The 26361-nt window shown below is 47.5% G+C and overlaps 1 protein-coding gene across 1 annotated transcript in view; it reads left to right on the top strand.

Annotated features, from left to right (window-relative positions):
- Nucleotides 1-26361, top strand: part of LOC119399228 (uncharacterized) — a 249351-nt gene that overhangs the window by 179729 nt on the left and 43261 nt on the right. Inside the window, 4 exon segments of the mRNA XM_049417583.1 lie at nucleotides 2948-2978; nucleotides 2981-3298; nucleotides 3341-3354; nucleotides 6532-6637. Of these exon segments, the coding sequence (XP_049273540.1) occupies nucleotides 2948-2978; nucleotides 2981-3298; nucleotides 3341-3354; nucleotides 6532-6637 (469 nt within the window).

The following is a 26361-nucleotide window of genomic DNA, read 5'->3' as shown; positions in this document are numbered from 1 at the left end:
TGCAAAGTACAGGGCCAAAGAAATCCTTCTAATTATGTGGGATTTTGAAATAACAGAGTTCAAATTAATGAGGTTTTACTGTATTACCCTCACACCGATTCATCATTTTTTAAGTTAAAAGCTTGTTATACCGGCTTATATGCTCTAAGTATAGTAAATTTTAAAACGTAACATATTTTACAGGTTATCACTTGCATTCTACCGAAAGTCAAATCTTGCTATTATTCAAAGTTGCTTCGACTTCCCTTTGAAGAATGACAAAAAAGGATGAAGAATGACCAAAAACAATGACATATGCATATGCCTTGTTTCAACTTTAAAAATATTGCGCTGGTTAGTTGGGTCATGACAATATGCTCATTTTTCTTTATAATATGTGATATTAACTAGTCGAATTCACTTCGAGGCAAATCACTATTCGCTTCGAATTCGCTTCTGACCTAAAATTTACTATTCGCACAAGCCTACTAGCAACACATCTGGAACTTTATCATAGTACGAGGAGTCGGAGTATGTCGTCCTTCCAAGGGCCTCTCCAACCAAACAAAGAAAGACTAAGGGCTGCTGCCCATTCACTTCGGTCCCAATCCTTCCTTATGCTATATACGCGGCGGCTGCATTTTCGATGGAGGCGAAAATCTTTTGAGGCCCAATCAATGGGAGTATATCGATCAATGGGAGTATATCGGGCACGAAAGAGTGGAATAAAAAAGATTTTAGTTTTATGACAATTCAAGGGGACGTTCCCTGCTCTTTGAGGCCAGATCAGGATGCGTGAGAACGCAAAGCTACAGAAAGAAGTTTTATAATGAGGACGAATTGTGCTTAATATGTGGGAAGGGACCAGAAACCGTGGAGCATATATTAAGTTGAATGTCAAGGTGTGAAACCAATAGCCAAGGAAGCAGTAGGTCTGCCCGAGATGTTGGGATTCAAGGACAGTTTTGGGAACCTAAGTGGATTTACCAAAGGGACAAGTAAGAGAAGGTTGGAAAATTTGCGGCGTAACACTGGCTGCAAAAGTCATAATTGCAAACTTGTTAGTAGCATAAGCAGCAGAGGCCAAGAAGGCTAATAAAGAGCTAGGTAGCTTTTGGATGTCAGGAGCACCCCGATTCAAAGGGGATGCTCCTGACATCCAGCCGACATGATGCGGCGAATGAACCATGATTCCAGGAGTTCTCTTCCCTCGCCCTCCCACCACCTTTGTTCGCGAGCCGGCGTCGTCGCATTGGTTAGGTCAAAGCTGTGGCCTGTTGTCTAGCAGTGTTCAACAAGCTCAGTCTTTAGAATGCGTTCCATGGTTGCTTTAGCAACATACCGTTTGTGTTCTTTAAGCCTTGTTGATCCTTTCCTGCCAGTTTCGCTGATATAAGTCGCGTCGCAATCCCCACATTGTGTTCCAGATGACCGCGCTCTTATCATCCGCAGTTGTGTGGTCTCTGGCTTTGGCGAACACGTCCCAAGGTATAACGGGACTTAATTGTATGCCCAGTGGACGTAAAGCTCTCAGAGTAGGGTCTTCCTTGAACATAGGGAATAGACACAATGGATGTTGTCTTCACTCATGACGCACTCCCCATTCCTCTTCGCGTGCGCTTCTGGGTATCGCTAGGATCCTGCCATCGTTCCAGTGTATCAACCACGTTTTCCACTTATCCTAGGATGTTTGTTATTATTGTTTGCAAATAAATTCTCTTTTCACCAACGGTGCATGAACAAAAAAATTTATGCAACAAAATGAGATGTACACAACCAATGCTTGTGTTGGGCCCCTTTTAAGTTTCCTTTGTCTTGGGTTTTGCTACGTGCAGTCTTGACTACCCGCATGCCTTCGTACGTTTTTAATAAATAAATTCTATCATTTGAATTGTGATCGATTACTATTTTATACAGTAACGGAAAAGTAACGACATTGCTTTTTCACAGTAACTGTAACTAACAGGTTACTTTTGGAAACTCTAACTGTAACTGTAACAGAGTTACCTTTTTCGCTTAGGTAACTGTAACTGTAACACTGTTATTTTTTACTGGTAATGTACCCATGACTGCTCCTATGCCAGTTAATGGGACACTAAAGAGCAAAACGATTTTTCTCGCATTAGTAAAGTAGTCTTCCACAATACCAAAAACACCACGCTTTCTGCGCGAAGATGCTTAATAAGCGAGAAAACGTGCGAAAAGAAAATACAGGTGACGACGCCACCTTGGAATTCCTGCACCATTTGCCGTGACGTCACATATTTTTGACGGTGCCTGCTTGGGTCTACGTAGTTCCTAATCGGTCTCTCTGAGGGGGGCCAGAGACTTGACATAACGAGTTTGTGGAAATTTCGTCGAGCCAGTGGCGCCAAAATACGTTAAATGCTCTTTGAAGTCTTTTACGTCACGAATTAGAAAGTTCGGCGCGTAATTTAAAAATGAAACTTTGAACTTGGTTTTCTCCTCTAATTAATAAACCTATGGTGGTGAAATAAACTACACAAGAGTTCTCCGAGCACACTTATCAATCTAAACCAATTCATTGTTTCTCTTTAGTGTCCCTTAAAGACAGCTTCATTTTTAGCGGACTGGAGGTGAATAGTGGGGCTTGTTCAATTTCTGTGACATATACCTGCTACAGCAACAGCTTCTTTATTTTTAGTGGACTGGAGTTGAGCAGCGGGGTTTGCTCAGTTTCTGTGGTACATACTCGCTAGGAGCTGCGAGCCGCGTCACACCGATTGTCCCTGGAAAGCCTCGACCACTAACAGCTTCACTGTTAAAACATTTTCTCACTGTTGATTCCCGAGGCCATGCTGCGATTAGTCTGGAAGCTTTCACGGCTTCTCAAAGCTTTTTAATTAATTTGGTAAATAGCCATAATTCTCTGCAGTATGTAACAAGTGTGTAGTGCAGTGTTAATAAAGAAGCAGCCTAACGTCAAGCTCCCTTTGTTTTCCCCAAGGTGCGCATGGTTCGTGCCCCACCACCAATGACGCTCCGAGAGGCGGTGCCACCCTGACCCTGCCTCCAGGAACGACGCTGGTGCGCGCTCCACTGGCATCCAACATGCGACCAGGTGTTCCCCAGCAAATGTCAGTGGTGCGGCCACCAGTGCCAACGGCCTCCACGCCAGCCGCAACCACCAACTGTCACTTCCTCCCAAGCCAACACTGCAGTTCAAGTGCCTGGTGCAGGGCCGAGTACTCCTGCCAGGCAGCCACCACCACCACAACCGTCGCTGCAGGTTCAGGTTCCTGGCAGCAGTACAACTGTGCGGCCAGCCAAGCCAGATGCCACTGTTTCTATTATAAAAGCGAGTATTGCTTTTCATTTTAGTACTGTGCCTCTCACCAAGAAAAGCATGGGGTGGTAAGTCAGGCTCTGATGACAAAGTACAGTCAAGTCAACGTTGGTGCGCTATTTCGGCCCTGAGGATGCAATTTAGAATGAATACTTACCAACTAGCTCAGCTCTCTGTTATTCTAAGACAATGAAAGTGGTCTAACCATCCGGTGGGTCAAGTTAATATACCTGTGTCACATAGGCACTTTTCAAAGGCCATCCAGTTGATAACCATCAAAACGCCACAAACTCTATTGACTCGATGGAGCTGTCGCACTGCTACACGGCAGTTTTGAACGGTCATTGAGTAGTTTAGGCGTTTCTGGCAAAAATTGTGTGGCACTGTGGATCTTTATTTTCGTTTTCATGTCACCGAAAGTTTAATGATATAAATTCATTTAAAAGAACAAATATGTGTGTTTTGTTTAAAATTCATTATTGTTTATACGTAGTTATAAATACATATTAAGTGTTTAGTTGTTAAGCTAGTGAAACTGCTGAGCGAGAGACGGCGTGATGAAGACAATCACACTGCTGTTGTCGAGAGTATGCGCAGCTCGCATGTTTCAAGGGGTAAACATACCTTATTAAATAATTCATACAGTAGAACCCGCTGTTACGTTCCTCACTGCTGCGTTTTCCCGGCTGTTACGTCGTTTTCCGCCGGTCCCGGCATAGCTCCCATAGGATACAATGTATTGGAACCCCGCTGTTACGTCGTAACTGCGGACCCGTTCCCGTATGATACGTCGCGAAGTGCGCTCGGAGCCGACCGAGTGACTACCAAAGAGAGCGGCCATGGTGCATTTTCACGCAGCTTGGCCTCGTTTGACCGTAATATTAGCTGCATGAGAGGCGCAAGCAACAGAATCTTTCAATTGATGCAACAAAAGCATGGCCTTCGAGATTCAAATTGCAAAGATGGCGTCTATGACGTAACTGCTCACGAAAGCAGGCCTTCGAGATTGGCATTTTACTATTGACAAAAGCATAGCCTTTGAGATTTGTATTGCACGAACATGGCGTGTATGACGTAATTGCTTGCGAAAGCAAGGCCTTCGAGATTGGCATCACTTCTGCCATCGCGTTGGCGTAAACTCATCATCATCGTTATTTGTCGGAGAACGGGAGGAGTTCGAGCTGGTTGGAGCTCGCATGGTCGATGCGTGCGGTTCGTGGTCGGACTCGCCGCGCCGGTCGTGATTGGCGTGTGCTTAGTTTCTTTCATGCCTACAGCTGTTGGTGTTAAAAAAATCACATACGTTGATTACAATTTCTGTGGATGAGGCCGTCCTAAGCTCCGCGTTTCTATCCGTCGAGCTAGATCGAGGTTGAGAGCGCCAATTTTCGTGCTGCTCGTAAGAATTGAAATAAAATTCTGTACCACTAAATATTTTGCCGTTTTTCCTGTTTTCGGCTCTTACGTTTCCCGTCTCTAACGTTTATCTCCTACGGTCCCTTCAAAACGTATGAGCGGGGTTCTACTGTAACTCTCACATATACATACCTGCCAAGTGTCCCGGATTACCCGGGAGGACTCCCGGATTTTCAACGTTTCTCCCGGTTGTACGGATCATAGGAAAATCTCCCGCAAATCCAGTTTTGCCCCGCGCGTCCAGTGCATTGCGCGCCCCGTGCGTCACGGTGACGCGAGGTGGGACGTTTCGCGTACAGATGCGCTACACGCAATTTAAAAATTGATCCTAAATGTGTTACAGGTTATATCAGCTTTAATATTTCGTAGATGGTGCGTTTGTGTACACAGAAATCTATCCCACAAGTTACTCGCCTTCAAAATTTGTGTCACTACTGCTTTAAGTGGAGAGCCCATCCTTTAAAGGGTAGCTGTTACCGATGTCTGTCGAGACAGCGTGTTCACCAGCCCTTGCGACAGTCCCCGTCTCAACGGCGCCCTTATGGTCCGTTGCCCGACGAATAACTGGTAAGCAGCGACGACAGGCCTCACACGCGCACCGATGTTATCGCATGTGCCCTTCGTGCGACGGTGATGGCCGGGTCGTTTCATCTCTGCTTCAACCGTGTTCGTCCCTAGCGCTAGCGCGATTTACTCGCACGTGATACAGACGATGCGTAAGCATGTTATCGGTTTGGACTCTGTGCAGATCAGCGGCGACCGCAAAAAATTGCTATTGCAGTACCCCCCCCCCCCTTCCCGCCCGTTGAGTAGATCTCCCGGATTCCGTTTCGCCAAACTTGGCAGGTGTGCATATACTGGTTTTGAGACACACTATGGTGAAATTTTTTTTTTCCCACTCGTGAGTACGAGCACCCTGTGAACAACAGGGCACATTCACGCTGTTTCACTTCCGTTGCTCAATGGCTATCGAAGTTGTGATAGCTCTGTGGTGTGCTCCATTGACTCAATAGGCTATTGAATCATGGCCTTCGAAACATCCCGTGTTAGCGCTTGTGCTTGACCATTGAGTCAATAGACTATTGGCTAGGAGGCCTTCCAAATGCCCGTGTGACACGGGTATTAGCTAGGGATGGGCGAATATTCGGGCGTTTCGAATATTCGAACGAATATTACAGTATTCGAGTTCGCTTCGATACGAATTTAGATTATTCAAAATTCGAAGTATTCAAATGAACGAATATATGTCTACATTGACCACACATAACCACCTGTAAAGGTGGTTTCACTGCTGTGACGCCATTGTGGTGTTGCAGAGAAACTAGGCTCCTCAAAAGGGTTTCGGGCATGTGGCAGGGCCGCACCTTGTGCATTATATCAAGCGGCCTTGGCCACTGCAGTAGGTGCAAAGGCAAAGCAAAGCTTATCAATTGGTGCAATGGTTGGTTTGCTTCATGTCTGGCCTTTTCGTGCACCTAATGTTGTCGAAAGTAAGGGGCAATGCAATGTATTTCCTTTCTTTAGCCTGCACTGTTCGTCCATGTCAGCATTGTGATGGCATGTGATCACTACCGTTGAAAGGTGTCTATTTATGTTTATCTGTGTGTACATGACACAACGCTTGTCAATTCACTTAGCAAATATTTGCTCCATTATATATGGCTGACAAAACTACAAGTCTTATTATACGTTATTAAACTGCGCGAAAAGACGAGGACATGAGTAACAAAACATACAGAACACTACGAGTGCAGTCTTACTTTTTGTATTGTCTAATGCATTGCTATCGCCATGAGTGCTTTTCAAGAAAGTGTTCTTGTTCCTTCCAGGCTCAACATCCAGCTTCTTTACCACCAACACCACGGTACATTGATGATCCCAAAAAGAGACGACTACCGCCGAAGCCTGCTTTAAAGATCACGAAGGCGGCCAGCGGTGAGAAAGGCACGGTTAAGTTCTTGCTTTTCTCTTGATTCATAGGGGTAAGGGGGTCGGGGTTACTGTTGTCTTCTATATTTGTTCCTTTTTGCAATTGAGCCATGATACCTGGCTATTATTTGCCGCCAAAAAGAAGGCGGGGCATATTTAAGGATATTGGGTATTACTTATATCAAAGAAGCAATTTCTTTCTTTATTGCCCTGTGCCACAGATTCCTTTTCCTTTTGCACAGTTTCTATTTATTTAGGCAGAAGGCAAGAAAGGCCAGATGATACAATCATGAAGAAAAGGAATCCTTCAAATTTTTTTTACCTGCTTTGTTTGTTTTCTTCTTGGTTTGATATATGGATAGCAAAAACCAGATTGCCGCAAGGGATTGTGGGGGTGCAGCGTTCTGCTGTTGCTTCTGGTTTCAGGCACTGTACGATTGTATACACTGGTTGTATGCATTGTATATCTGGCAAATTTATTGCAATGCACCATAGCAAGCTGCACATCTCCAAACGTGAGCAATAATTCCTTCGTCCATATATTGTATGCTATTCAAATGTCATATGCCTCCAGACATATGCATGTTGTTTGCATAGACTTGTACGAATAGTAAATTTTAGGTTCGAAGTGAATAGTGATTTGGTCGAATAATTTCAAATCGAATTCTTATAGTACATATCACATATTATTAAGAAAAATTAGCATATTCGCCATGACCCAACTAACCTGCACAATATACTTTTTTTTTTTAATCGACACAAGGCATGTGCAAATATTGTTTTTGGTTCAAAGAAACCGGAAGCAACTATGAATAGTAGCAGTATTTGACTTTTGGTAGAATGCAAGTGGTAACCTGTCAAATATGTTACGTCTTAAATTTACTTTACTTAGAGCATACAGTGGAACCTCGTTAATGCGTACCTGCCGGGAACGCCGCATAACTACGCACTAAACGGTAGTACGCATTAACCACCAAGTAAAAATTTGCATCTCCTCGCATACGCCATCGCCGCCAGCAAAGAAATAAATACAGTGCCACAGCAAATATTGCCTAAGTACCCACTGCAAAGCTTTTTTCTTTCTTTTCCCAAACTGGAGAAAAGATTCTGGTACTCTCGCACGGACCGTCCGATAGTGCCGATAGCGCGCGGTGGGCGACGCCAAGGAGCATTTCGTAACTATTACAGGTCCGTATACGCAGTGACCAACCAACATAGCGACAGAACGGACAGTGTCGGCTTTCCGCGGTATATGTGTGTGCGTCTGTACCGCGGTCTGCTACTAAATGAAAACTGACACAGTTCCAGTGAAACGCTGGTACGGCTGCGTGGAGCCGATCGTCTCCTGGCTAGTTGCGTGCAGCGCGTCGCCTTCCCGGCTCACGGCGTTACTGCCGGGCCGCCGGGCCGCCTGCTGTACCGCACGCGCGCATTTGTCGTGGGAGTGTTCTTCGTACCCACTTCGCTCCAGACCGTGCACAGATGCGGCGATGAGCACAGATGAGCTTGTTCGGTAAACGCGGCGGATGACTAACTTCCTGCTAAGCGATGCGCACTCCGTGACGCTCTAGCGGTCCTGGCAGCGAACGGAAGCGTGGTCGCCCATAAAAGCGCGGCAGTATGGTTACAACAGCGCTCGCTTGCTGTACCGTACGCGTGCGTTTAGCGTGATAGCGTCTATGCAAAGAGGTTTCTCGTCGCCCACGACCAGCAACGCGCAACTCCGCAACGGCGAGCTGCTTTCGTTTCTACAAAGTGGCGCGCGCTTGAACACGGCCCCGCACAACGAGGCGGCAGCGATCGGCGGCCCAGCGCGTCCAGGTTGTCGCCTATTAAATGCGTGCAGTAGGCTTAAAGTAGTGCTGCGCCGCACGCGTACCCGAGCAGATATCTGAAGATACTTATTGTGATAAGGTTGTCGGCGATAAGTCATGCTGGCGCGTTCGTCGGTGGCCGCCGCCTCACCTTCGTTCTTTCCCGATGCTTACCCGCAAAGGCATCGCCGCAATCACGCGGAAGTCGGAATCGGTGATAGACCGATCTACGCACTTCTCGAAAAGACGGAAAACCTTTGGCGGCACATTGTGGCGTCGGGAAGTTTAGCAGCGCAGTAAAATTTTATGGGACAAAACGTTATCGCGGTACGCAGGGTACGCACTAACCGGTAGGCGTAGCGGGGTGAAGCACTACGGCTTATGCGGTCAGCGAATGCATTAGGGCTCTATGAGACTCGGTCGGGGATTCGTCGCAACTACGTTTTAACCGTTAGTACGCTTAAAGCGGGTGTACGTTATTAACGAGGTTCGACTGTATAAGCCAGTATAACGAGCTTCTAAACTTTAAAAAATGATAAATCGATGTGAGAGTAACACGTTCACTTAACCTTGAAGTGGGGCTTCGCGGTAGTGCGCATTTTCCCTGGAAAGGTGTAGTCACGGTATAGCACCCCTCCACTGCAGTTGAAACCTGCCTTTACTGGAGGTTCATGCGGGCTAATATACACCTATCCGTTCATTTCGAATACTTCCGAAATTTACAATATTTAAATTTGAATCGAAGGAATGGAATGTTTGCAATTTTCTTCAAATATTCGAAGTGCTCAAATATTTGCATAAGCACTAGTTTACAGCGAAAGCTGTTATGAGATCATTTCAACGGCCGTTTTTTGGCACGTAGTGTCCGCCGTCCGCTGCGGTCGGTTGTCCGTAACCACTATCGCACGAAATAAGAAAAAAAGGAAATAAGAAAAAAATTCCAGGATGGAACGAGGCTCGAAACCTGGGCCCTCTGAGTGGGAGCCCAGGTGTTCTACCTCAGGGCCATGCCGGTGCTTGAAACTGCGTTGCAAAAGACCTATACAGGCTTCATGTCGGGAAGGAACCACATTAACATATGTAATGTAGTGTGGTAAGAAGAGTAAAATAACAAACCAGGCGCACACAAACGCGAATTCTGTAACCGGGCGTCACACAATGCAAATTGCGCAACGAGTGGGTTGTTGAGTGTTTCCAACCCATTACAAAGGCTCTACGAATTCTTCATCGTAATCAGCCACAGGCTCAACAAAATGCACATACTGCCTTACTGGTGTTTAGCGCGTACCACGGTTCTCCGCAGAATGACGAAAATTTGCACTAGTGGCTGCTTCCCTACTTCACAAAAATAATGATGATTTATAGCGTAGTGGGTTCCTCGCAAGTGCACTTCTATTGGAATTGCCAGGGAAGCTCATAAGGCTCCCATGATACATTTCCTCAGGGTCTCAATAAAGTTAATTCCCTCTCTCTCTTTCTCTGGTTAACGTATGTTATAAAGCGTGGTGGGACAGTTAAATAACGACCGGGCGTCACACAATATGATTTACGTAACTAGTGGGTCGTTTAAAGCTTCCAACCCATTACAAAGTGCTCAGCCATAATTCCTCAACGTCATCAACCACCGCAATAACAAAGTGCACATAATGCCTCACAGATGGTACCTCGCTTCTTCGCAGAATAACGAATAATGTCGTGGTGGGTGCTTCCCAACTTCCCAAAAATTATGATTTGTGGCGTAGTGGGTATGTTTTTAGTGTACTTGTATTAGTAGCCACAAGAGAGTTTATAACGGGCTCTAGAAATGCCGCTCTTCCAGCTTTCGCTGTGACTGTGCTGCGCTTTCCGCGCAGGCCTGGTTTTTTTTTCTTTTTGAGGCGTATTGTGCTACTCCAGCTAAAACTCATTTAATTCGAATTTCATGGGGATGCCTGCACAGCTTGAATAAACGAAATCAAACTTATGAAAGTGATAAAAAAAACTGGCATGATGATGAAAGGAGTGCAAGCACCTCTGCAACCGTCACCTTTCATTGAAAAAATGAAATTATGGGCATCTTTTCTGCTCGAAAGGCAATCAGGATCACTGCCTGAGCTATGTGGTAACCGACGTATAAGAAAAATAATTTAGGTGGTGACACTTTACCCCACGGCGCGTCCAGATAGTGTTTGGCGCTTTTAGGCCCCCATATCAGCAGCACCCCCCACACAACTGCAGACGGCACATGCACTACAGGTGAGAGGCAGCGTCCGTAACGGCGTTGCATACGTGAAAATGCAGCGTTTAGAACCATGGTGTAAGAAAAATCAATTGTTTTTCTTGCACCGTGCCGTGGAGGCAGCTGCGGTGTTTGCCGCGCGGGATGTTTTTCTGTCGTGAAAAACGCGGCATACGTTTCTAGCTCTAGTTGCTAGCATGCACGGTGCTGTAAGAAAACTACAAGGAGAAAAAAAAAAGAGATAAACACGTGTCCGTTTTGTCACGCTCGGTCTCTTTAGGCCCCCACGTCGCAGCGCCCCCCATGAAACTGCGGCCGGCGCATGTACTGAACATTTTCTGGACGCGCTTTCTGTCTCGGCGGGCGGAGAGTGTTGACACCTAAATTATTTTTCTTGCACCGGTTGGTGATGCAGCTATTAAATATATTCCTGCGATTGGTTGCGCAACGTCAGAAGCACATCTGGCATCAAGTTGGCTCCGCGTATGTAGAGAAGGAAGCAAAAGTCTAGTCTTTGTGGAATGGTAGCTGGAGGTTCTTATCTTTCATTTTATTCGTCCGTGAGGCATGGAAGAATAAAATGAGACATCCATGAGACATAGATGCTGTGCAGCGGGCACATTTATTTTTTTATTTTGATGCGATGCAACCACGGTAGTCATTCACAAGCAAAGTGACAGGTTGCATTCATTTCTGCCCGCACGCTAGTGTCAGAGTTATTATTGCAGTGCAAGACTGCATTTGAAAATATTGCCTATCACTTGAACAGCATAAAAAAAGTACTTATCTTGATGTCACCACTCATAGCTGACCGTTTTCAGGCCATTTCACGTACAGTCGAGGACCGATAATTCGAACTCCACGGGGAACGTAAATAAGTCCGAATTATCGAATGTCCGAAAAAAACGAATGCGTAAAAAAAAAAAAAACTTTTATTGACACTTCAGGGTCCCGGTGGCCGAAAAAAGTTGTCAATGCGTTGCTGCCCGCACTTCCGCCTACGTGCAACCATGTCCGCCTGTATCTCCGCCAGTGTGATGTGATCGCTGTACGATGGCGAGCTGGTTTCGTTCGTGAAGGCAACGCTGGCAACGCGTCTGTGTGGTGCACTTAGCGGTCGCACAAAGAGGCAGCATGAATGGCGGTGCGGCGCGTTTGGGTTCTCGCCTATTAAATGCCGTGCACTACGCATGCTACTGCACCCAGGCCACTTGCACTATCGAGCAGTTGACTGAAGATGCTTATCGGTAAGGCTTGTCAGCGATTGAGCCGTACTGGCGCGTTTGCCACCTTCCGCCATCACGCCTCCATGCATTTCCACTGCTTATCCGTAAGACATCGGCGCACGGCGCCGTGATAGCGGCCCCTTGAATTTCCGGTCCGCTTCACCCCATAACCACTTCGGCATCGTGACAAAGCTGGCTTTCGGACTCTGCTACTGTCGCAAACAGGTCGACTCGCGAAAGCGCTGGTTCGAACCTACGAGATGATAGACGTGGCAGAGGTGGGGGCTTCAATTATTGCCTTTCGGACCTGCAACTTTGGGCAGAAAGTCCAAAAATCGGATGCCGAAGAGTTTTAGCGTCCGAAATTTCCGACATTCTTGACCATTGATGGTGACGGTTGCCGCGAAAGCGTCCGAATTTCGAGCATGTCCGGAAAATCGGCAGTTGACTGTATCTGCCGCGTTTCGTTGTCGTCGGCGCGGCCTTCGGCGCTGGCTGTGAGGGCACCGTTGGCGCCATTTAACTCAGATCTTTTGAGACAGCAGAGTGTAAAATAAAGCAAGTCTCAAGATAAAGATGAACGCGCGCGCAGAATGCTTTACTGCAGACGCATTCGACAGAATGGCGGCGAGCCGCGACAGCAGCGCAGCGCGGGGATACAGGAACCGGAATGTAGGATGTTCGCGATGTCGATAGGATTTCCCACAGTTGACCAGTGCCTCCAAGATTGGCATTTCAAATCACAAATCTGAGGCATAAAGTAGCGATCGAAATAGAGCCTCGTAGATCACCAATTAGCTTTCGTATTGATCTCCGAGGCCATACTTTGTATGGCACGGGTGCCGGAGGAGATAATGGCTGGCGATTCGGCGTGCTCGACAGTATCGGACAGGGTCCAGATTATCGAATGTAGATCTCGCAGTTGTCCGAAATATCGGTCGTCTTTACACATTACTTCTATGGGATCAACGGCGGTGCCGCGCGACTGTCCGAATTACCGAGCATGTCCGAATTATCGGTGTCCGATTTATCGGTCGGCGACTGTAACATGTAATGTGCCTGCAATTGTTCATCCCTTGCACACGATGCATAAAACTGCATGCAATTTTCTTTATGCAGTGGTCACAGCAATTATTGCAATTCAATGCCATCGGTGTCAGTATTATTTCAGTACCTTTAGGGCCTGAAGGCGTTACAGAAGGGAGTGGGTAACGGTATACACAATAATAAGGAAAGACAGAGGGAGAGATAAAAATGAGTGCTAAGAGTATACATTGTGCTCAGCAACAGCCTTAAAAGCAGTGACATCAGTCAGTTGGGCAGTCAAGGTGAGCAAGTGGTTCCAGTCGTTGGAGGCACTGGGGATAAAGGAATCGTGAAAGTATTTGGTATCTGAAAAAGGAATGTGTACTTTGTGTGGATGGATGGTCATAGCCGCGGCACAACACGCCGTGCCACGTAATCATAGCAACACCGCCATTGTGCCCAGTGCGTATGGCCGCTAAGACGTCATTTTGTTGTATTCAGCATGTGCGTTATATCTAGATAGCCCTAGGCATGCGCAGATGCACGCGCACGCACCTTATCATGTCAGCTAACATCTGGGTATATTAACCATCACGGACTAAGAATAAACAGAGTTGTTTGAGGTACTGGTCGGTGTAGTTACTTCGCGATCCTGCGGCTCTCCGACGTAGTTCGGCAGGGCATGGCGGCGGATACCACAGTTGGCGACGAGTGGTGAAGTGACCGAAAGCTGAAGCAATGAGCCTGCACCGACCGCCCGAGTTCCTGCCGACGCCCGGGAAGCCTACCCTTCCGTGGACGCAGTGGCACCGCCTTTTCAAGAATTATCTCCTGGCATCGGGGAGCGACGTCCACTCATCTGCTCGCCGTAAAGCTTTGCTGTTGCACTGCTGGGGGTGGAAGGCCAGCGATTGTACTACGCATTACCGCATACAGCGGGGAAAAGAAGAAAGCGGCCCGAGCGACGAGTACGATGCAGCGGTGGCTACGTTGGACGCCTACTTTACTGCTAAAACGAACATCGTCGTGGAACGGCACCGGTTCGGACAGCGCACCCAACTGCCTGGGGAGACCGCAGCAGCATTCGTCACAGCACTGCGCGAGTTGGCATTGTCCTGCAACTTCGGGGAGCAAACTGACGACTTCATTCGTGACCAGCTTGTAGCGAAAACGAGCAACCATGTTCTTCGGGAACGCCTACTTCTGGAAGGAACTTTGCTTACGCTTGAACGTGCACTATCTCGAACAACATTGAAAAAGCCACGAAATACTCACTTGAGCTACAGTCATCAGCCGCGAGCATACAAAAGGTGGATAAACATCAGATGCCAGCCCGTACAGAAGCACGAATGCCGTCTTCGCAGCACAAAGCGTGTTTTTCGTTGCGGGTCTTCTCGGCATCTCGCAGATTCCAAAACATGCAAGGCGCGGGATAAAACATGCAGTAAATGCGGCAAACGGGGACATTTCCAGCGTGTATGTCGGAGCGGCATGCCAGACGAGCGGGCACTTGCTGTCCGAGGGGTCGATACCTGCAATATATCCGAAGACCTCACGTGTTGCTTCTCGCCCGGCAGAAAAAAGCAGCAATACATGTGGACACCCTCGTGCAGGACGTGCCCGTACGTCTCCTCGTAGACACAGGCTCTGCTGTCTCGATTCTGTCGGCCGTCACGTATTCGAGGTTGAAATGCCCTCCGATGCAGCCGACCTCAGCGGCACTGTACGATTTTTCTCGCCGCAGAATAAGCACTGAGGGGTGTCTTACGGCGCCAGTCTTCTTCCAAGGTCGACACGCCGAGATACTTTTCTACGTCGTCAAAGGCGGTACGGACATCCTCGGCATCGACGCTATCGAAGCCCTGCGGCTGCACATCAATGGTATGTCACTTCAATGCGCTAACATTACGCAAGCGCCACAAGGCCTTGATCCTGAACTTTTCTCCGAATTTCAACCTTGTTCGATGGAAAGTTAGGGCTAGCAGCAAATTTCATTCACAAGGTCAAGATAAGACAAGGGGTCACGCCTGTCGCTGCTAAGTTACGCCGTTTGCCATTTTCAGTGCGAGACGCGGTGCGTGGAGAGCTGCAGCGCCTTGAGCAGAAGGATGTGATAGAAAAGGTGGATGCCTCAGAATGGGTATCACCAATCGTAGTAGTGGCAAAGAAAAATGGTAAGATAAGAATTTGTGTCGACCTACGCGAACCGAACAAAGCGGTTGTCATTGACAAATTTCCGTTGCCTCACATGGAAGAACTGCTGCACAAACTTCACGGTGCAAAGTATTTTTCCAAGATTGATTTAGCAGCCACATACCACCAAGCCCTGCTGAGTCCTGAAAGTAGAGAATTGACTACCTTCATAACCGATAGTGGATTGTACCGATTCAAACGCGTCTGCTTTGGCCTTGCATCGGCACCGTCTGCTTTTCAGAAAATGATGGTCACTATCCTGCAGAAGTGCAAAAATACTTTGTGCTACATAGATGACGTGATTGTGTTTGGTAGCACGCCTGAGGAGCATTTCAAGAACCTGAAGCAAGTATTGCACTTGATTGCAAAGTCGGGATTGAAGCTGAATGACAAATGCATTTTCAATGTTCAAGAAATAGAATTCCTTGGGCACATGATAAGTCACCAGGGTATACGGCCGCTACAAAGCAACATTGACGCCATCAAGGCTGCACCAGCACCAACGGATATCAGTACCCTGCGCTCATTCTTAGGAATGGTTGGCTATTACGCAAAGTTCGTACCTGACTATGCAGTGCTTTTTGAGCCTCTTCGTGAGCTCTTACGTAAGAATTCCACGTTCACTTGGAATCCTGCCAGACAAGCTTGTTTCCAGCAGCTGAAAAGTACCTTGTCCACAAGATGTTTACAGCTTTTTGACCCTGTGGGTGACATTATCGTTACCACAGACGCCTCATCCATCGGGCTAGGAGCAGTGTTGCAACAGACAAGAAATGATGAGCTAGTAACGATTTCATTTGCTTCTCGCAGGCTTACTCCACAGGAACAGAAGTACTCCGTTGGGGAACTGGAAGCCCTTGCATGCTTGTGGGCATGCGAACACTGGAGAGTCTACCTTTGGGGCCGTCCATTCACTCTGCGCACCGACCACCAGGCTCTGACTACACTCCTAAGTACAAAGGGAGTAGGTCGCCGTCCGTTCTGAATAGCAAGGTGGCACGCAAGACTACTGGCATACAACTTCACAATTGAATTCCAAAAGGGTGACAAGAATACGGTTGCTGACGCTCTTTCAAGGATGCCTCTCCCAGTTCAAGTGGAGGAGGAAGAGATTGGGGAGACCGTTTGTGTGGTCTCACCATGCGTTACCCATGGGGAGTTTGTCGCTGAAACAATGCAAGACCAGCTGCTGCAACAGGTCATGAAGTGGGTGACTTCGACATGGCCTGCAGTGAAGACGTTGCCTGCCGATGCAGTTCCATTCTGGAGGGTGCGGACTGAGCTCTCAGTCGTTGGAGACTTCCTACTTCGTGGAGACAAGTTCGTCGCACCTTCATCTCTCGTAGGACGGCTACTTGACGCAGCCCACGAGTCTCACCCAGGAATAACAAGGACAAAACAGCGACTACGTGAGCAATACTGGTGGCCTGCTATGTGCAAACAAGTAGAACAGTTGATTGCATCTCGTGGTGTATGCCAATCAGTTGACAAGTCTGCAAAACCAGTGACACCACCATTGCAGCCAGTTGCATTCCCGTCGGCACCATGGCAGAAGCTAGGAATTGATATTGTGGGTCCTTTTGCGAACGTGTCTGCAGATTGTCGTTTCGCGATTACAGCCATTGATTACTTCAGCAAGTGGCCAGAGGTTTGCTTCGCTGCGAGGGTGACTGCTACAACAGTTATTTCCTTCCTACGAAGTATTTTTAGCAGGGAAGGATACCCAGACGAGATTGTGAGTGACCATGGTCCTCAGTTTACAGCCTGCGAGTTCAACAGTTTTCTCAAGGAACGCAGCATCACCCATACGTATTCGGCAGTCTACCACCCGCAAGCGAACAGCCAAGTGGAAAGATTTAACTGGGTGCTCAAAGAGTATGTTCAGGTCTGCACGCGTGAACGTCGGTCTCTCAAGGAAGCCATCACCGAATATCTAGGAGTTTACCGTTTCACGCCGCATGCCACTACAGGAGTGAAGCCTTCCGTTCTCCTGCACGGCCGCCATCCCAGAACTAAACTGGATCTAGTAGGAGCGCCAGGTAAACAGTTTTTTCAAGACCCACATGCAGCAATGGAGGCCGTCCGCAGCAGGGTAAAGCAAAAGCAACAAGCAAGTAAGACCTACACCGACCGTCGACGAGCTGCAAAGCAGTCTCCGTTAACAACAGGTCAACCGGTACGAATCAGGCTGCCAGATCATGTGCCTAAGGGTGCTGTGAGTAACTCAAGCCCGTTCACAATCATTGACCAATGCGGCCAAGACACTTACAAACTAAGTGATGGTCGCACCTGGAATCGGAATCGGCTAGTACCCTGCCCTCGGCCTGCTACTCCTGTAGAATCTTCCTGTTGTGACTCGCCAAACGATTCCGATGATGCACGCCAGCCGTCAAACCTTGGAGCCTCAGTTTCAAGGGACCTTCCAGAACTGAGGCGGTCGATGAGGCTAAGAGGACCACCGTCGTCGTTAAAAGACTATGAACGACATTGAGTGCTATGTAGTGTCTACTTGTTGTTACTCTTTCTAAGTGATTGTTCAAGTTTTTGAGGGGAGGGAGAATGTTGTATTCAGCATGTGCGTTATCATCTAGATAGCCCTAGGCATGCGCAGATGCACGCGCACGCGCCTTATCATGTCAGCTAACATCTGGGTATATTAACCATCACGGACTAAGAATAAACAGAGTTGTTTGAGGTACTGGGTCGGTGTAGTTACTTCGCGACCCTGCGGCTCTCCGACGTAGTTCGGCAGGGCATGGCGGCGGATACCACACATTTCCTCCACAATTTTCTCCCACAGCGCATTCATTTTCGGGTTGCTCCGCCCACATCACGGTACACTTCAAGGCAGCGTTCATTTTTCTCTGTCTGGACAGTTCTGCTTACCCCAGTGTCGCCAGAACCTGCCAGGACCATGGCAGTTCTTTCCTTTCTCCGTGGCTAGGACATATTTGTTCTGGAAGAATTCTGGAAGGTTTCTGGCTATCAGACGCCAAAAAGAGATGATGCGCGCTTGCCGCCATCTTTTTGAGCACTCAGCGAATTGCAATGCGGGCGCTTGGGGACTTCACCTTCGGTTGCCATTACACTTGGCGTTATCTTCTAAAGCCTGTTCTACCACACAAGATGGTGCAATTACGAGGGGCGGCGAACATGCCGCCGCATGTGTTATGTTAGCACGCTAACTGATCTGTGCGTGTGTGCGACATAGTACAAGATAACCGTGGGCAGCTGTCACTTTCGGGGACACCATCACTTTCGCAGTGAGATTTCGCATCATGTTGTACTGTGATTGTTACATGCACTGTGCAGAGTTACACTTGAGAAGTACGGTAAAACCTCGTTAATTCGAAGGCCTCAGGACCGAGAAAAATATCCCAATTAAGCGGGATTCCCAATTATCCGAAACAACGCGAAATCAAAGAAATCGGCCAGAAAACGTGGTACAGTCGATCCCGGATATATCGAATTATTGGCTGTATCGAACAGTTGAGAAATCCCCTTGAATTTCCCATGCAAAAGTATGGGGTTGGTGTGCACGTATATCGAACTCCCGCACAGCGAAACATCCGCTATATCGAACGCTGCCCCGCGCCGAAGCCCAGAAAGTGCATTTTTCCCAACAACTATTGATCATTTTTCAGCCGTGTTCTTATAAGTTCCAATCCCTCGTCGCGCGCAGGTGACGAAATTGCGTTGCTCTAGTTCGTTGCGCAGCGCTTGTCAGTTCACTGGTAGATTTGACGCCCGGTCCGCAGGTTTTAACGCATGGGCTAGTGTTTTTCAAAGAGGCTGATTGCCGAGGGCACCAAAATGACAATTCGAAGTGACTTGGCAGCCTTGTTGTAACGTTTGCATTCCCTTCCTTGTCTCTTCGCGCACGATGGCATGCGGGCCTGCAAAGCATGGCCTTCGAGATCGGCAACCTCGTGACGTATTTTTATTGTTTTCGTTTTTAAAATGCTGATCTCAGAGGCTACGCTTTTTTCGCATTTCTCGCCAAAGTAGCGGCTGCCTTCTGCAAAGCCACAAGTGCCATCAGTATTGCCAACATGTCGACGGTGGACAAATGTTTCTTTGTGCGGCGTTGTCTCTTGCAGAATGTGTACTTCGCGCTTTGTTCTTGATAAATCGTCCTTCGGGAGTCGAAATAAGCATTGTCCCGCTCGTAGCGATAAAAATGATGACCGGTGCTTGGAACGACGTCAGGTAAAGCACCGTCGTGCACTGTTTCCTTACGGGCCTTGGTGCCAGGTGACGACTTCGGGCGCGTCATGACCGCCGACTACGGGGTATGGTGCGTCAGTGAAATTTGCGACTTATCGTTTCTGGGCGCCGTATCTGACAGGAGCACAGCGAGTGACTTCATCGGTGCAGATAACGACGTAGCTGTTTCTTACTGCATCGATGGCGAGTTCATAGCCGACGTTGCCGGTGCTGCGGAAATGGACTCGTGCGGTTTGAAGACGCCAGCCGCCGTTGCCACCGCTAAACCCTTTACCGCGGCTACAGAGCTCGCATCAGCGTTCAGCGTTGATTACCGCTGTTGTGGCGGAAGGTGCTGAATTTACTTATTTGGAAAGCTTCAGTAATGTTGACGATGACTTGATGAATTCACGGCGCGCAAGAAGCAAGACAAGTTGGCGGACTTTTTTCATGCGAAATAAAGTGCGCTAACTTGCAAAAGAAGTTCTCGTTCTTTCGCATATGTGAGCGAATCGTCATGTTTGCGCTTTTTACGATTTCAGAAAACTGTGTCGAGGCCTGCAGTGCTTTAATTAAAGCCTTACATACGCATATTTCGTATTTCGAATTATCGATATATCGAACTATTTCGCGGTCCCCTTCGAGTTCGATATATCCGGGATCGACTGTATATGGAAGTCACACCTTTATTGTGGCAAGTCCGCCTACTTGGAGAAAAATTCCTCCATGCGTGACTGACGCATTCTGTAGTTCCCAGCACTGAAAGTCATGTTTTCCAGCCTGTCAATGAGGTGCAGCATCTCAGCCTCGCCGCCGTTGCACTCGACGAAGCTGCGCACAACATTCAAGGCATCGATGACATCTGCCAAAGGGGGTGCTCGGGAGGGCTCATCATCGCTGTCAACATTAGAGGCCGAATCGGTCGATCTCGCAGCTATCTCGCTGTCGATGTCGGCGTAACACGTCTGCACTGTGCACTCGACATTTGCGTACTCGGAGAATCCGATTGGAGTGCACTCCTCGTCCTCCGCGTGCAAAGCCTCATATCGAGCGCAAAGAGTCTCCCCTTCTTCATCAAACGGGCAAGTGACAGCGGTGACAGCACACTCAGCGGAGGTTGCCTCTTCTTTCCAAACCCGGCGTGCTCAAAACACCGTCGAATAGCGGTGGCCTCCACCTGCTTCCATGAGTGAACAATGAGGCAAATACCACCTAGGAGGTCAATGTTATACTCCTTTCCGTTGTCATAGCAAAGGAGCATTCGCTTCAACAGATTGTAGCGATATATTTTCCTGGTATGGTGTATGACGCCCTGGTCCATCGACTGCGATAGCGACGTCGTGTTCGGGGGTAGAAAGACCAGCCTGATCGCTTGCAGGTTCTGAATGTTGCCATGAGCTGGGCAATTATCAACGACGAACAAAACGCTGCGCCCTGCGGCCGCAAACTTGCGGTCAAGGTGCCGCACGTATTCTTCAAAGAGTGCAGCCATCACCCAAGCTTTCTTGTTGTTTTTATAGATCAGGTCATCCTTGGATGGCAATCGTGCATTTTTGAAACAACAAGACTTTTCTGTCTTCCCAATAACAAGCAGTGGCAGCTTATGCTCACCGCACATGCTTGCACCAAACAAAACAGTGATTCTGTCTTTGTTCTGTTTCCGCCCCTTAATGTCTGCCTTCTTCAAAGCGAACGTCTTCGTAGGCAACATTTTGTAGAATAGAGCAGCGTCATCAAGGTTGTAAACATCTGCTGCTTCGTATTTGGCGAGTAGTGGAGCCAAGGTGTGCTGCTTCCAGCCGTCGACAACAGGCTGATCCACGCTGCCACTCTCGCCACAAACAGTCACGAATGTCAGGTTGTTGCGCTCCTTAAATTGGCAAAACCACCCATTGCTGCATTTAAACTCAGAATATCCAAGTTGCAGCGCCAGCTGGTGGGCCTTCTCACGCAATATGGTCCCATTGACAGGAAGGTGTGCTGCATTGGCTTTCTGCAGCCAGTCGATCAGAGCTGCTTCAACGTCGGCGTACGTAGGCGGGCGTACTCGTGTACGCTTTGACGAGTGCGTCTTGCTGTAAGCATCGAGAATTTTCTCGTTATTCTTGATGATGTTGCACAGCGTTGACAGAGGCACGTGGTGCTTTTTGGCGAGAGCCGTTTTCGACGCCGTCGACCTGCTGGCCTCTTCAATTAAGCACACCTTTTCGTGCAGGGACGAGCTCTAGTACTTCGGCATCTTCCTTCCAAGCACACCTCAATCAACCAATTCACAGGGAAGACACTCAAGCGGAGACAGGAGACAAACGGAGCAGTCGAACCGAATCGCACAATCCTCGCCAGCCGACATCCGAATGACACAAAGACTCCACAAAACATTCATTTCGCTGGAGTGGCTAACATCACTGTTGAGAAGATGATGATCATGATCGCAACCGCACACATCGCCGTCTGGCAATTGCTCAAACATGGCGTCTACAACGTATTGCTGGTAAAAAAAAAACATGGCCTTCGAGATCCGTACCTAAAAAAAAAAAAGAGGCGTATGTTTTAGTTACAGCCTCCGAGATTCGCTACACCCTTTGCATATCTCGGAAGTCGCAGCCAAGTGTGCCAATTAACCGGGAAGTGGCAGACTGGCCGCACCAATTATCTGGTTAAATTTACATGTAAAAATTTGGGACCACGCAAATAATACAAATTATCCAGGATTCCAAATTAACTGAGTACAAGTTACTGAGGTTTTACTGTACGGAGTGCTGGGCGAGTTGGTAACTCATCTTAATGCTGTGGTGCACGAAAGAACGAAAACATGAAGGAAGGCAAACGGAAACATGGCGCAAGCCCCGATATGGTGGTCTAGTGGTTGTGGCGCTCGACTGCTGACCCGAAGGTCGCGGGATCGAATCACGGCCGTGGCGGCTGCATTTTCGATGGAGGCGAAAATGTTTGAGACCCGTGTGCTTAGATTTAGGTGTACGTTAAAGAACCCCAGGTGGTCGAAATTTCCGGAGCCCTCCACTACGGCGTCTCATAATCATATCGTGGTTTTGGGACGTTAAACCCCAGATATTATTATTATTGAAACATGGCAAAAAAAAAAAAAGCAGAGTTACACTTGTTAAGCCATTAGCGACGCGGCAGTTTTGTTCACGGACGGGGTGAGTCGCTCATGATCTTGTGAACGTACGTGATCGTATCCCAATAGACCTTTTTCAAGCAATCCCAGAGTGCCCCATTGGCGCGCGGAGCACTATGGGAAAAGTGTGTATGCTGAGCGAGCCGGCTGTTCGTTGGTGTCATGATATCTGTGGGACCACGAAACGAAAAGAACACGTCGCCGCTTCTTGACTATTCTTACGCCGTAAATACTGCACACATCCGGACGCATCTGCACGTATCTCTACGCATGAAATGCGAAAGGATTAACACAGTGCAGTGTCGGTATTACCGAGCAGATATGCATCGGGATGTAGCAGTTAAGCAGCATGCGTATTATCGCATGCCGATATTATCAAGATGCATCAAATATGAGCTGGAACACCGAATTCACTCTAAAAGACAGGTCGTGCAAACACGGACACAAGGAAGAAGTCAAGACACCACAGACACTGACTAACAACTGCAAAGGCACACAACGGCAAAAAAAGGAAAAGAAACGAAAACTTATCTGCGCATGCCTGTGCAATAGGCGAACCTATCAATCCGACACGTGTGGGGGTCTACATGACAGATAACTGTTAAGGCATCTGATTTCTTCTTGTGCAAGTTAATTGACGATTAACTCATGCATGCGCTATCACTGCTATCAATATGCCATGCCTCAATCATTGAACGCGTTTCTTCATTTCTGTGCCGGTACAAAACTATGCATGCATCCAACTTCGATGTGCACCTACATTCTCGGCAATGTAAAGAAATAGGAGATGAGCCTCCGGTTAGCAATCTCTTATGTTCCAATAATCTCTAAAGCAGCCAGTCTGTCCTACGTAGAAGTGTACGGCAATCAGTGAATTTGTTGGTGTGTTTTACGAAACAAATGTCGATCTGCATCTTGTCTATTATTCGCTCATTCTTTCTCTGCACAACGGCACAAATCTTACCTAGCCTGTGAGATACGCAATGAATGTAAGGAATACAGGGGTGAGACAGCTGCGCATATTGCGCATTTTTTATACGATTCCGTTTTCCTGCGCCAAGCTGCTCCAAAAGCATAAAAATTGCAAAAATTGTGCCGAACTGCGCCTAAACGGCCTCACAAGCAAGAATTTTCAAACCCGCGTCAGTTTCAGCGTGGGAAAACGTAACTTTAGAAGCAGCGCCAGGGATACGTTCGCAGAGCACATTAAGGCGCCCAGGCGTGTCCTTCTACGCGCCTTTGTAATGGAGGCTTCCATAGTGCTGTGATAATCGCCTCTGAGCGGTTGTAAATATAATATGTGACCCCCCCCCCCCCCCAAAAAAAAATGGGCTGCCGCTCTGCTAGCTTGCTGCTTCTCGGTAGGCTGAGTGTTCTGGCGCTACTGTCAACTGTTGCGTAGCGGGGTTGTTCACTCTCAGTTTCTTTACTGTGCATAGCTTGTTCCTCTGCTAGCTGCGGTTTTGATGTCGACGCTGCTGCGTGTGTTCTCCCGCAATGAGCAAAGGTATTCTTCGTGTGGATAGAGTGAATATTTCCGGCTGCATGCGTTAAGCACTTTAAAACATACCTACCGTGAATGCGGCATAACTACGCATTAAACGGTAGTAGGCACTAACCACCAAGTTCCAATTTACATCTCCTGGCTCGCGCCGCCGCCGCCAAGGAGGAAATAAATGCAGTGCCGCTGTAAATAGTGCCTCAAGTGCGCACGACAAAGCCTTTGCTTGTTCGTTCGCTGCAGTGCCGGTACGGGCTCTGTCGTACGACCGTCCTATAGCACATGGTGGCGACATCAAGGAGCGTTTCGAAACTATTACGCTTACAACGGTGCTACGCTTGCAGCGCCATACGCGCGCGCGTTTGACGACTTAGTGTTTGAGTGGTAAGGTTTCCTGGCGTTCGCGACCAATTCTTGAAGGCGGTCCCGCAAGAAGTGGCAGCGAACAGTGGTGCAGCACCCTTTTGTTATCACCTATTAAAAGCGTGCGGTACACTTGACGCTACGCCACCCGCGCGGACGAGCAGATAGCTGAAGGCGCTTTATTGTGATGGGGTGCTTATAGGCGTACGCAGGGTTTGTTCCCCTTCAGGGAGGGTGAAGGTTCATCGCTACGCCCCCAATCCAGATTAACTCAAAATATGCCCCCCCCCCCCCCCCCGCGAAGGGGAACACTGACCTACAGGAAGCTCTGGGGAAGCTTGAAAAGCTAAATAAGCAGACCAACAAAAAGTCAAAACAGTAATCTGTTAAATGGTATTGCTTATCTAAAGCAAAGACCTACTGCTATGTGACTACAATTCTTGTGCAATCAGTTTCTTTTTTATTATTTGAGAAGTGCGATGTTTTTTCTTTTCTTATTTTCAAATGTAAAGTGAACCTAGTTGGAAAAATTTTTTTCTTCTATTTCATATGTTGTTACCCGGGTTATATAAATTGCGTGGTTTGTAAAAAGGTAGTGTAGTTCATACCTGGCGATAATCTGTTAAAAAAAGCTTTCTCCAAAGGCTGTTTGAATGTTATGTGTATTCTAAAAAAAAAGCTTTCTCCAAAGGCTGTTTGAATGTTATGTGTATTCTAAGCCCAACAATACGAGAAACAGCGCGACACACGGGACAGTGAAAGAGACGGACCATTGAAAGAGACGGACCAAGAGATGTCCCGTGTGTCGCGCTGTTTCTCGTATCGTTGAACATGTACCAACCGGCCCAAATACGCACCTTATTGTATTCTAAGCCGATTAAAATATGTGCTTGTTCCTCCAAGTTGCTACAAATTTGTTTTTTCAAGCTCCGAAAACGACATAATAAATGCCGCTAACTACTTCCAAGCAAGGTTCTCCTGCTCCTAAATTGAAATTTTGCTGCTCCCAAAACTGCTCCCAAATCGATTTCAGCCGTCTCACCCCTGGGAATACTTATACAACAAAAATTGCGTAGTGGCTGCTTCCCCATTAAACAAAAATTATGATGATTTATAGCGAATTATAGCGAATTCACAAAAATTATTTGTGGTGTAGTAGGTATGTTAGTAGTTTACTTCCCCAAGAGAGTTTATAAGGAGCTCTAGAAATGCCGCTGTTCCAGCTTTCGCTGTGACTGTGCTGCGCTTTCCGTGCAGGCCTGGCGTTTTTTTTCCTATCAAATTTCTACTACCATGCTTGGACTTTACAAAACCGACTTTTTTAAACGTTCAGCGACAGTGGCCAGTGCAATGCGAGGATAACCTACATCTAAAAGGAGTAGATGTACAGTAGACTCTCGTTAAACAGAACCTGAAGGGACCAGGAAAATGTGTTCCATTTAACAGGAGTTCCATTTACTGAGAGAGGAGCAGGGGTGCAGAATGCAAATATGAAACCAATAATATCAGGGGCAGTTGTTCCATTTAAGCAGAAGTTCCGTTTGAGAGATTTCCGTTTACTGAGAGTCTACTGTAGTTTAAAGATGTACATGTTGGCCATCTAACCGAATTCATGTTTATTCAACGATTACTTGTAATGTACTGATATCAGCGAGACGCATCGTATTGCCAGAGACAGTTTTTCACTTGAGCATTTATAAACTCTTGTGCTTGCCGACTGCACTTAGTCGTTATTGCCTTAAAAAAGTAATTTCGTATTGGTCCTGAGCACGACTATACATGTCCACAGTTTGGTCACATGTGAGGCAACACGCGAAAACACAACCAGCATTTGTAAAATATAACATTTTCCGTAAGTGTCAACGAATGGTGATAAAAGCGTATCTTTTGTTACTTGCGGTACGAGTGACGCGCAGTCTGTCTAATCAACGTGTCTTACTTTGCTAAGTACATACCGTCTCGCGGAATCTTTAAATATTAGAGCCTGACCTTGTGCTCATCGGCAGTGTCGGTGGGCGTTGGTTTTGAATAAATCCACGATTCA

This window comes from Rhipicephalus sanguineus, chromosome 7, assembly GCF_013339695.2.
Source record: "Rhipicephalus sanguineus isolate Rsan-2018 chromosome 7, BIME_Rsan_1.4, whole genome shotgun sequence".
Taxonomy (NCBI): domain Eukaryota; kingdom Metazoa; phylum Arthropoda; class Arachnida; order Ixodida; family Ixodidae; genus Rhipicephalus; species Rhipicephalus sanguineus.
Note: the sequence above shows the minus strand (reverse complement) of the source record. Positions and strands in the feature narration are given on the sequence as shown.